A 12,180-nucleotide genomic window follows, 5' to 3' on the forward strand; every position below is an offset into this window, starting at 1 on the left:
GCTGGGATTACAGGCACACGCCACCATGCCCAGCTAATTTTTTGTATTTTTAGTAGAGACGGGGTTTCACCATGTTGACCAGGATGGTCTCGATCTCTTGACCTCGTGATCCACCCGCCTCGGCCTCCCAAAGTGCTGGGATTACAGGCTTGAGCCACCGCACCTGGCCATGTGCTATGCTTTTATATGACTGGCAGAACAGGTTTGTTTACACCAGCATCACCACAAACACTTAATATACACTGTGCTACAATGTTATGATTGTGATGATGTCACCAAGAGATATAAATTTCTCAGCTTGAGTATAATCTTAAGTGATCCTACTTAACGTGGTCTGTGATTGGCCAAAACATCATGCTGCATACTACTAAATTTCTACAGCTTTTTTTTTAAAAAAAATAAACTTGCCTGTTGTATTTCTATCTCTATGAAAATTAGTCCTTTCTCTCCTTATTTTAACTTTATTGCAATATTTTCCTTTGTCTATGTAACAAGTCCAATTGCCAAGAAAGTTATTAAACAAAAACAGAAACATCAGTCTTGAAGCCTGAAGTTCTGAATTCTAATCTCAGTTTTTCTATATGGTAATCTGCAAGGTTGGGCAGTATCAACATCCCTGAATGACAGTTTGCTAAATTCTAAAGCAAACACAGTATAAGCTCCATGTATTAAGAACGAAAATCTGGTTCACCTCATGTATGTTAGGAGGCTATAGCAAGAATGAATTCATGCTCCTGTGACATCCAAATTGTTACAATGTATGTGAAGTGCCTTTTAAAACTATGCTGTTTGAAAAATAATACAGTTATTATTTTAATCCATTTTTGTGGAACACATCAGAGTTTAAGAAAGGAAGGCTTACTTTCTCACACAATATTTTTCAAATTTTATTTTACCAGTTCTGGGGCAAAAGACTAGAGTTGAAAGCATCTGTCACCTTCCTGTCCACTTTCTTATCTCTCAAAAATAACACCTCAAAGAAAAAGCAATCATTATGAACAGAAAAAGAGAAAACATCGTTATGCATGGATTCTAGTTCAGGAGCATTGAAAACTCAAAATAAACTTGGGAAAATTGTTGGAAAGCAAGGACATGCTCAAAGACTAGTGGGGCATATGAAAAGAAAACACAGATATCCCTTCAAGTGATTCGTCTAGTAAAAGATGAATACGAGCACCCAAACTGATATGTATTATAAACATTTAATAAATAAAAATCTCTCAGACTACAGTGATAACTTTGTAAAGAGAGAAATCCAGAAAAAGTAGGGAACTTAGCAACCTCTAGAAGGGATTATCATACAAACAACCCAAATAACTGGTCGTTAAAAGAAAATAATGTAAATTTTAGCCTATCTTTTTAGAAGGAACAGAAGTTCATCCTAGCTGAGGAAAAGGAGTGCAATGATAAAATTAGAAAGAAAAATAACATTTTGAAACCTCAAATGTAGTGATTTGGCAATGATCACCAATGGGTGGAAACTGACTCAATACAAGGTGCCAAAGTACAACCCCATACAAGCTTCATAATATCAACAAGAAAAACATACCTTTACGGTGGAAGATCTGGAGGTTCCCACCTTTAAGCAATCCAACTTAGCACCACAAGTGCAACAACCTGATATTGTGTGCTTCCTGATGATGCAATATGAAATACAACACTGTGTATCACTATGACATCTGTTCACCAAAAATGAGTCTAATCAACCTTTATATCTAACTTCCTCTTACCAGAATGAGTTAAATAACATGACGAAACAAATTAGACAAATAAAGAATGTATGATAGTCTATAAGACAACTGGCATGGTCTCTTCAAAAAGGTAATGTCATTTATAGTGGAGGGAAGAAGAAAAGGAAGACTATTCTACTAGATTACAAAAGACCAGAGACACTGTATCAGATTTGGTATGCTTACTCCCAATCCATTCCAAAATTCATCCCCAGATCTTCACACTTCTTGTCTTTGGCCCCCAGTCCACATCTCCTCCTCTCACCCCCCTCACTTGGGGCTTTCCTGTTAACCACAACACTGGACACTACTATCACTAACATTGACAAGTCCACAACCCTAAAGTATGGGGGAATTGCTGCCCACTAGAAGCCAGTAGATAAATTCTTTCTCTTTCCTTGCAGAGTCCTAACATGAAGTACACATAGCTTCTCAGGAATGCAATACCGAGGATACAAAAATCAGTCAACACTTAGTGGCAAGAAGCATCTTTATATTAGTTTTTCCTCTTCCTATAACAGTTTCTTCAACTCTTCCCTCACTTTTGCTCTCTAGGAATAAACTCTCTAAATAAACTAATAGCACATAAGCAATCTATCTCAGGTTCTGCTTTTAGGAAAACCCAGTTAAAAACAGACACCTAACAATCAAATGCATAAATGGTATGTGTACTGATTTACCTGATTTTTTTTTTTAAGTCTCACAAAATAGATTGGGGACAATTTTGAATATAGATTGGAGAGAAAATTGAACAATTACTGCTAATTTTCTTAGATGTGATGATGATACTAAGATTACACAGAAGAATACCTAACTATTCTTACTCTTAGGAGATATGTGCTAAAGTGTTAATAGTTTAAGTCTATGATGTCTGCAATTGATTTTCAAATAGTTTCAAAAAATACACACATACAGGAAAAGTAAATATGACAAAATGTTAGCAACTATTGAATCTATATAGATGTTTGTTGTATTACTCTCTTAATTTTGCTGTCTTTTCAAAATTCTGTATAATAAAAATTTGGAAGAAACATAATCACCTTTGGCCCATTCTTTAATTACAATAAAAAAGAACCACAGCTCTCACTTCATTCAAAAAATGTTTACAGGACAACTATTGCAAGTATTATACATACTTCACTGAACAAGAAAGTTTATCGGGTGTGGTGGCTCACACCCATAATCCAGCCCTTTTGGAGGTCAAGGTAAGTAGATTGCTTGAGCTCAGTTCAAGACTAGCCTCAGCCTCCAGGACTCAAGCTATCTTCCCGCCTCAGCCTCCTGAGTAGCTGGGACCACAGGTGAGGGCCACCATGCCCAGCTAAGTTTTGTATTTTTTGTAGAGATGAAGTTTTGCTATGTTGCCCAGGCTGGTCTCGAACTCCTGAGCTCAAGCAATCTGTGCACCCTGGTCTCCCAAAGTGCCGAAATTACAGGCATGAGCCACCAAGCCCAGCCCCAAAATTTTACTTTTATGGTTCTTTTTTTTTAAACCTTTGACTCACTGTTCCAGTTGGAAATGTACTGTGGTTAGGAGTAGGGTGCATCCTTTTCTACTGAAATGTCCCATTAAATCAGGCAATTCCTCCTACTCTTTCACCTTGCTCTATTTATTTATTTATTTTTTTGAGAGGGAGTCTTGCCCTGTCACCCAGGTTGGAGTACAGTGGTGTGATCTTGGCTCACTGCAACCTCCACCTCCTAATTTCAAGCAATTTCACACCTCTGCCTCCCAAGTAGTTGGGATTACAGGTGTGCACCACCATGCCTGGCTAATTTTTGTATTTTTAGTAGAGACACAGTTTCACCATGTTGCCCAGGCTGGTCTCGAACTGCTGACCTCAGGTTATTTGCCCACTTCAGCCTCCAAAAGTGGTCAGATTACAGGCGTGAGCCACCGCGCCCTGCCTTATCTTGGTTTTTTAAGAGTCACCTAACTTTCCTTATAAATCAACGCTTTTCTATTGAAATGTCCCATTAAATCAGGTAATTCCTCCTACTCTTTTGTCTTGCTTTTTTTTTTTTTAGTCATATATCCTTAACATCTCTAAAAGTAATTCACTCTTATTTTAGAATAGAATTGTTATTATAAAAATGACATGTGCTATTTTTAAAAATTAATAGAGCTGGGTGTGGTGGCTTACGTCTGTAATCCCAGCTACTCTGGAGGCTGAGGTGGGAGGACTGCTGGAGACCACCACCAGGAGTCTGAGACTAGCCTAGGCAACATAGTAAGACCCAATCTCCAAAAAACTTTAAAGAAATGGTTTTCGGCTCAGGCACAGTGGCTCAGGCCTGTAATCCCAGCACTTTAGCAGGCCAAGGTAGACGGATCACCTAAGGTCAGGAGTTCAAGACCATCCTGGCCAACAAGGTGAAACCCCATCTCTACAAAAATTAGCCAGGCATAATAGCAGCTGCCTGTAATCCCATCTACTTGGGAGGCTGAGGCAGGAGAATCGCTTGAACACAGGGATGCAGAGGTTGCAGTGAGCCGAGATTGCACCATTGCACTCTAGCCTGGGTGACAGAGGGAGACTCTGTCTCAAACAAACAAACAAACAAAAAAGTTAGCTGAGTGTAGTACACGGTGAGCTATGATCGCACCACTGCACTCCACCCCGGGCAACAGAATGAGACCCTGTTTCTAAAACAACAAAAAAAGTAATACAGAAAAGTATAAAAAAGAAGAAAATCCCTATCACTCTGAAACAATGATGAAATATTAAACATTATTCCAAATATCTCACTAGACATACACTCAACATAAAAGATATTATATAAAAAAATTTTTTTTAAGAAAATGGGATACTAATTCTGTCACTTTAAATTTACTACAACAGAAGAAACAGAATTTATAAGGTCACAAAGTAACTGAAAAATGACCTGGCAAGAGTTAGATCAGTTATCAACTGCTATTTAAAAAAAAAAAAAAAGACAAAGACAAAGAAAACTGGATAGATGCTTTAAAAGACGAAGATTTGTATTTTAAGAGAGTAACAGGCAAGCTTTTGTGGAAATTGAACAATCTTAAATACTTTTAGCAAAAATAACCCTTTTTTAGTCCTGCAAAAGCAAACATGAAGTGAAAGAGGCATGTTACATACAATGTTGTTGGAAGAGATCATTATATCCAAGAATTAGTATACAAGTATAATAACCTAAATTCTGTTTAAGACAAAATGGTTTTATGATTTTCAAATTTTTCAAGTTATAGTATAATAAACTTTCTTAAGTTTTAAGTTACTTGTTTTAATTCAAGTAAGTAGATTCTCTAAGCCTCTTTTTAGTCCTAAACATCATGGCCCAAGACTCTAAAGTAGCAAACGAAATGAGATCACATAATAACTTAGCCAAGTTTTCCAAATGAAGCATGAATAGATGGGTGAAAGGGGAACATACTTATCTTCTCTCATAACACCCTCAAAAAGTAGAAATTAAACCTCTAAACATTCCAGGTTTTTTAAAAAAATCATTATAACTATCATCCATCAGTGTGTTTCAAAACAATTGACATTTTCGGACAAACACCTGTCAGGATATTCTGTAATCTCTGTAAGATGGTATTCCAACTGACCTTGCTCACTCAAGTTTGACACACACAAGTTTTTGCCATTTTTTAAAAATCTAGGACTTGATGGACATATCCCAATGTTCCCCTTAAGAGTCTACTCATGAATGGGAACAGATTGCAAACATTACTACAGCATTTTCCATGTGCCATGCACTAAACAACATTTTGTGATCATATTCTCTTCTCATCTACTTTCCAAACTAATACGATCTGACATTCACAATACGAAACTTCTTATTCTCCTATTCACTTGAAGCGCCTTTATGATGTTTGTAATATACCTTTTAGGAGGTGTAGTACCCAAAGCTACAAATACAGGTAATTGATCGACTTACGACCTATGCAACTTACGACCACAATCGCTAGCCACGACTGCTCCACGTCTGGCAGCGCAAACGTTGCCCAGCTGGGCGAACGACAGTGCGGACCAGCTTCCGGCAGCACTACCATCTCCGCGTGCACCATTTCAACTGTTATCCCAGGCTTGGTACAGCAATTTGTGTTTTGTGTCTTGGATATTTTTCATCAAACCCCTCCCAAGATGTCTACCAAGAGGAAATTGTCTTTGTCTGTACCTCAGCCTGCCAAGAAGGAAAGAAAGGTCATCGATCTCGACACAAAAATGAAGGTAATTAAGCAGTACAAAGGAGGAAAGAAAGTGAATGTGATCGCATGTGATACGAAGTTATCACTCGACTGTATCGATGATTTTGAAAGATAAAGAAAGAATTCGTGAAGCTGTGAAAGGTTCTGCACCCATGCGATCAACAGTTATAACAAAGCAACGAAACGGGCCCATCCACGCAATGGAGAAATTGCTATATATTTGGATGGAAGACCAAATTCAAAAACGGACACCATTAAGTCTTTTTACTGTGCAGATGAAGGCGAGAAGTCTATTTCAGACTCTGAAGCAGCGTGCTGGAGAAGATTACAGTCAAGAATTTGTAGCAAGCACTGGCTGGTTCCAGAGATTCAAGAAAACATTCCAAATGCATAGTGTTCGAGCGACTGGAGAAGCAGCGAGTGCGGATGAGGAAGGAGCACGTAAGTTTGTTGATAGTCTGGATGAATTAATTACAGATGAGGGATATCTAGCAGAACAGATTTTCAACGTTGATGAAATTGGATTATTTTGGAAACGGATGCCAGCACGCGCTTATATTCACAAAGAGGCCAAAAGCATGCCGGGATTTAAAGCATTTAAGGATAGGCTAACTCTGCTGCTTGGCGGGAACATCGCAGGGTTTAAGCTGAAGCCGTTCTTAATTTATCACTCAGACAACCCGCATGCGTTCAAGAATATTAACAAGCACACGCTGCCTGTCTACTTTCGTTCTCAACGTAAAGTATGGATGACACATGGATTGTTTGAAGACTGGTTTATGAACTGTTTTATTCCTCAAGTTCGAGAATATTGTTTGGAGAAAGATATTCCTTTCAAGATTTTATTGCTATTCGATAATACACCTGGACACCCACCACATTCAGGCGATCTCCATCCAGGTGTAAAATTTGTTTTTCTTCCGCCAAACACAACTCCACTCATCCAGCCTATGGACCAAGGTTCGATTGCTACATTAAAGGCCAACTATGTCCAAACCACCTTCGCTCAAGCAATATCCACCATAGATGCTGACTCAGAACTAACATTGCGAGATTTTTGGAAACACTACAACATTTTGATGTGTATCAAGAATATCGCTACCGCCTGGGAGGCTGTGATGACAAAGTACATGAATGGCATCTGGAAAAATTGTGTTAAGTGCTATGTTAATGATTTTGACGGATTTGACAGTGAACATGAACTTGAAACGATTCGGGAAAAAATAGTAAAACTCACTAAAGACCTTTCTTTGGAGTGTGAAATGGAAGATGTTGAAGAGTTGCTAGACAAAGAATCCGGAGAACTTACAAACGAAGATCTAATCGAACTGGAAGAAGAAAGAGTGGCGGAAGAAGAAAGAAGAGAAGCAGAGAAAGAAGGAGAGGAGCCAGAAAGAAAGTTCACCACTAAGGGATTATCAGACGGTTTATCTTTACAGTACTAATAAACTTCTTATACATTTCGAAGCAATGGATCCAAACATCGAACGATTTGCACGGATTGAACAGATGGTGCACGATGTGTTTCGTCCGTATTGTGAAATTTATGAATAAAAAAAGAAACATATAATTCAGACAAAGCTCACCATGTTTATGAAAAAACCAACTCCGGTAACCCCAACTGCTGCCTCAGATGACATCAACGATCCGCAGCCAAGCACCAGCGGCCAATAGAATGTTTCATACATGTTTATATATTTTGATATGTTTTGCAATTGGGAAAATGTTTCCTATGGTATTTTTTACACCTGTATTTTGTATTTTTGTATGCACCTGTATTTTGTAATTTTGTATGTTTTGCAAATATTAAACCAGTTGTACTGGTAATGCAGTGTTTTACTTAAACCTGACGAATGTAAAAATAAGAAACAAAATGGTGTAGAGATGATACAAATGGCATAAAATGAAGAAAGAAAATTATGATATATCACAATGAAAGAAAATTATGATAAAATATGACTTAAAGATTTTTATAACATCATTTCACAGTACTGTACATATAGCCTACTCAACTTACGACCAAATCGTGTTACGACCGGTCTGTCGGAACCAATCGTGGTCATAAGTCGAGCACTAGCTGTAGCATTCTAGGTATAAATGCCTCATAATTTTATAAAAATTGAAGTGTTTCCAATGTCATTTCTGATGAAACTCAATGCACTACTGATCTTTCTGAATGAAATCTATATGGAAAAAAACTTCCAGTTTACAAAACTGTCAACTTATTCAACCTTGATAAATATTTACAGTTAAAAAAATTATTACGGATATATACATAATTGTATGTATTTGTAGGGTACACGTGATATTTTGATACATTCATATAATGTGTAATGGTCAAATCAGGGTATTTAGAATATCCATCACCTCAAACATTTATCATTTCTTCATGTATTCTAAACCATTTTGAAATATACAATAAATTGTAGTCACCCTATTGCGCTACTGAACAGCAGAATGTATTCCTTTTATCTAACCGTATTTGTAAAGTCATTAACCATCCTCTCTTCGTCTTTTCCCTCTCCCACCCTTCCCAGCCTCGTAGCTACCATTCTACTCTTTACCTCCGTGAGATCAACATTTTTCGCTCCCACATGAAAACATGTGACATTTATCTTTCTGTGCCTGGCTTACTTAATTTCACATAATAACCTCCAGTTCTATTCACGTTGTTGCAAATGACAGGATTTCATTCTTTTTATGGATGAACAGTAGTCCACTCTCTCTCTCTCTCTCTGTGTGTGTGTGTGTGTGTGTGTGTGTGTGTGTGTGTGTGTGTACATACCACACTTTCTTTATCCATTCATTTGTTGATGGGTATTTAGATTGATTCCATATCTTGGCCATTGTGAACAGTGCTGCACTAAACATGCAGGTCCAGGTATCCCATTGATATTCTGATATCCTTTCTTTTGGACAGATATCCACTAATGAGACTGCTGGTGGGCAGTTCTATTTTTAGTTTTTTTGAGAAACCTCCATACGGTTTCCATAATGGCTGTAGTAATTTACATTCCCACCAATAATGTCAAATATTTACTTTTAATGGTTGCAGTGATCCAGCCATTATTTAAACAATTGCCTACAAAAATAAGTAAACCAAGTATTAGAACTGTAGGCTTTATAATCAAAGTATCTTAAATCAGACAATGGAAAACACTAGTCAGCAATTAATTCTCTTATTAAGCAAGTCGAATGCTCTTAAAGTTTAACATGTTTTTACATAAGCAAGTTTTCTAACCTAGGACTAAGACAATAAATGTGAAATACAAACTGTATAACTGTCTTAGTCCATTTTGTGCTGCTACAACTGGATACCTGAGACTGGGTAATTTATGAAAAACAAAAGCCCTTTCTCACAATTCTGGAGGCTGGAAGTCCAAGATATAGGCATCTGGTCTGGTAAGGGCCTTCTTGTTGCATCTCAACAGGGCAGAAAGCAAAAAGGCAAGCTAAAATGCTAAACTCTTTGTGGAGGCTCTTTTGTTGAGACAGAGTCTCATTCTGTCGCCCAGACTGGAGTTTGGTGGCATAATCTCAGCTCACTGCAACCACCGCCTCCTGGGTTCAAGCAATTCTCCTGCCTGAGCCTCCTGGTAGCTGGGATTACAGACACATGCCACCATGCAGAGCTAATTTCTGTATTTTAGACATGAGACAGAGTTTCATCATGTTGACCAGGCTGGTCTTGAACTCCTGACCTCAGGCAATTCATCCATGTCGGCCTCCCAAAGTGTTGGAATTACAGGTGTGAGCCACCGCACCCAACCTGTGGAGGCACTTTTATAAGGGCCTTAAACCCATGAAGGATGGAGGAGTCCTCATGGCCTAATCACCTTCTAAAGGCCCCACCTCTATTATCACATTGACAACACCTGAATTTTGGAGGTGACACATTCAAACCACAGCAATAACTGACTGAAGACATTTTAGAAAACCATTTGAAATAGACCTCAGAAACGAACTATTATAAAAGCAAGTGATGTATCAACTAAAGAGTATGGAAATGAAAATTATCCTAGAGAAAGTGATGAAAAAAAAAAGCACAAAAAAATAAGGATATACACAATAAATACTATACTTTCTAATCAAAGAGAAGCATACAAGTTCTAAAATTAATAAAGAGAACTGTGAGTTGGGTGTTAAGAGGCCTAAAATTCAAAGGTAGAATTGCCCAAACTAGCTAAACAAAGTGGGTCAAGTCATTTTATTTGTGATCTGAGTTTCCTCATCTTTAAAATGAAGGCAAGGGACCAGATGTGCTCTGATTCTTCCTGCTCTAAAATTCTGTGCTTCTATCTTACTAAAAACTGAGAAACCATCTAACTTCTTTACCAAACTGCTATCTGGTTGCTGCCCACCACCACTTTTTCCTGATTTATTATTCACCAAACAGAAGCATTCCATTTTCCAGGCACTGTACTACCTTACACTAACTATAAAGGGCAGATTCAAATTCAGACAGACAACCACTTTCAAATGACTAATGCTTCCTGGGCAGAATCCTCGTTACAAAATGCTTCGTATCTCTGCTATACCACATCCAAGTGGGCGACAGTATAACACAACAAAAAAAGAGTCTTACCAAGATAGTTATGAGTATTCAAAAAAATAGCTTTAACTACAGAAAAGTAGAAACCAATGCTGATGTTCAAGTTTACGCTTCAGTCTCTAGTGAGTTTGAATGCCATCCTTCAAGCCAATAAACAGAAAATCCTTGAGATAAATGAGTACAACTTAGCAGCCTAGACTACAAAACTATTCTAGGAAAGAATAGCAGAGCAAAACTATCTTTTCAAAGTACCATTTCCATTTTAATTACACATAGTTGAAGTCTTGTAGAGGTCTATCATGCAAAGAACTTTCTAATTCTTAAACAATTCATAACATTTTAAAACAGGGGCAACAGAGAATCGGAGCTTTCCTTTTCAAAAATATTTTAACTCCATTCTCTTTATTCTATTATAAATTATACTTCCACAAAAAATCCATTTGTATAAAATATTTTAATAAAATGAAAAAACACACCGGCACAAATAAATTGATCACTAAAAAACAGCTTCAGAACAAATTTTTTATCTTACCTCTACACTAGGGCTAAGGCTGCTTGGCAGGGTTTCTGAAGTCACAGTAGAGCTTGGGAGGCTGGAAATTTCCCAAGTATTCACAGGCTGAATTGGTTCAGACTGCTTTGAACGATCTATGCATTTTGGATTATCCAGTAAGGTCACTTCATAAAATTCTTGAATATCTAGAAAAAGGAAAATTAAAATTCATAAGTATTTATATTTTCTAACTAAATTACACAATGCTACAACAACGTAACTCAAAAGCACAATTTTTATTCTAGATTAGTAAATTAAGTCCCATCGTATAATGTACTTAAACAGTAAACATTTTCTTATTTCATTATATCACAATCATATCAGAATCTGCAGGGCACCGTGTAAAATTCATAGGCTTTTTACACTTCAAAGTCACTGCTTGGTTCAAATCCCAACCCCATCACCAACTAGCTACAACTTCAGACAAACTACTTAACCTCTGGTAACTTGCCTCTTACCACTGTGAATTGTTGCAAGGATTGAGTATAATATATACAAAATGCCTAGCACTATAGGACAGAATAGGCTCCTAACAGATGGTAGCTAATATCATTATTGTGAATTCTACAGATATGAGTTATTACTGATATTTTATATAGTCACCACCAATATATAAGCTGGGAATGTAAATCACTCAAGTGGTTTTAATTGCCCTTCTAGCCAGAGCCAAAGCCAAAAAAAAAGTTAAAAATCAAAGAACTAGAAAAGCTTTCAGATATCGTCTAGTCTCAATATTTTGTAACAGTAAATTAAATATTTTATACTACTTTAGAAACAATCAGTTAAAGTCATGATGCAACTCTAAAATAAATGACAAATTTATTAATAATAGCACAGGATAATTTAGAAGATCAAATGACTCTACAATCAGCTACAATTATAAGAACTTGGTACACTGACCCTGATTATTCCGAAGCTCTAAGTAGCAGTTATACAATGCTTAGATTCACTACTCTTAGTTCCCTATTCACCAACTTGTATAATTTTGGATTTTTTTAAAGGGAAGTTAACAATAAAAGTGGGTACTATCCTGTATAGAATAATTCATAACTGTAAACATTTAGACAGAATAACTTATACTTACTGCTTCTCATTATTTTGAAAGCATTAGCACTCCTTTTAAAAAATGAACCTCACAAAATACAGACAAACTTAACTCCCTTTT

General features: G+C 37.0%; 1 protein-coding gene across 20 annotated transcripts in view; it reads right to left on the reverse strand.

Moving 5' to 3' along the window:
• The window catches only part of DLG1 (discs large MAGUK scaffold protein 1), a 299,333-nt gene that overhangs the window by 242,693 nt on the left and 44,460 nt on the right, over positions 1 to 12,180 (reverse strand). For all 20 annotated transcript variants that reach the window (XM_037735146.1, XM_017523037.2, XM_017522998.2 and 17 more), the window contains exon 4: positions 10,995 to 11,161. In XM_037735146.1, coding sequence (XP_037591074.1) covers positions 10,995 to 11,161 — 167 coding nt within the window. The remainder of the gene's footprint in view (positions 1 to 10,994; positions 11,162 to 12,180) is intronic.

Source organism: Cebus imitator, unplaced genomic scaffold (genome assembly GCF_001604975.1).
Source record: "Cebus imitator isolate Cc_AM_T3 unplaced genomic scaffold, Cebus_imitator-1.0 Scaffold0, whole genome shotgun sequence".
Lineage (NCBI taxonomy): Eukaryota > Metazoa > Chordata > Mammalia > Primates > Cebidae > Cebus > Cebus imitator.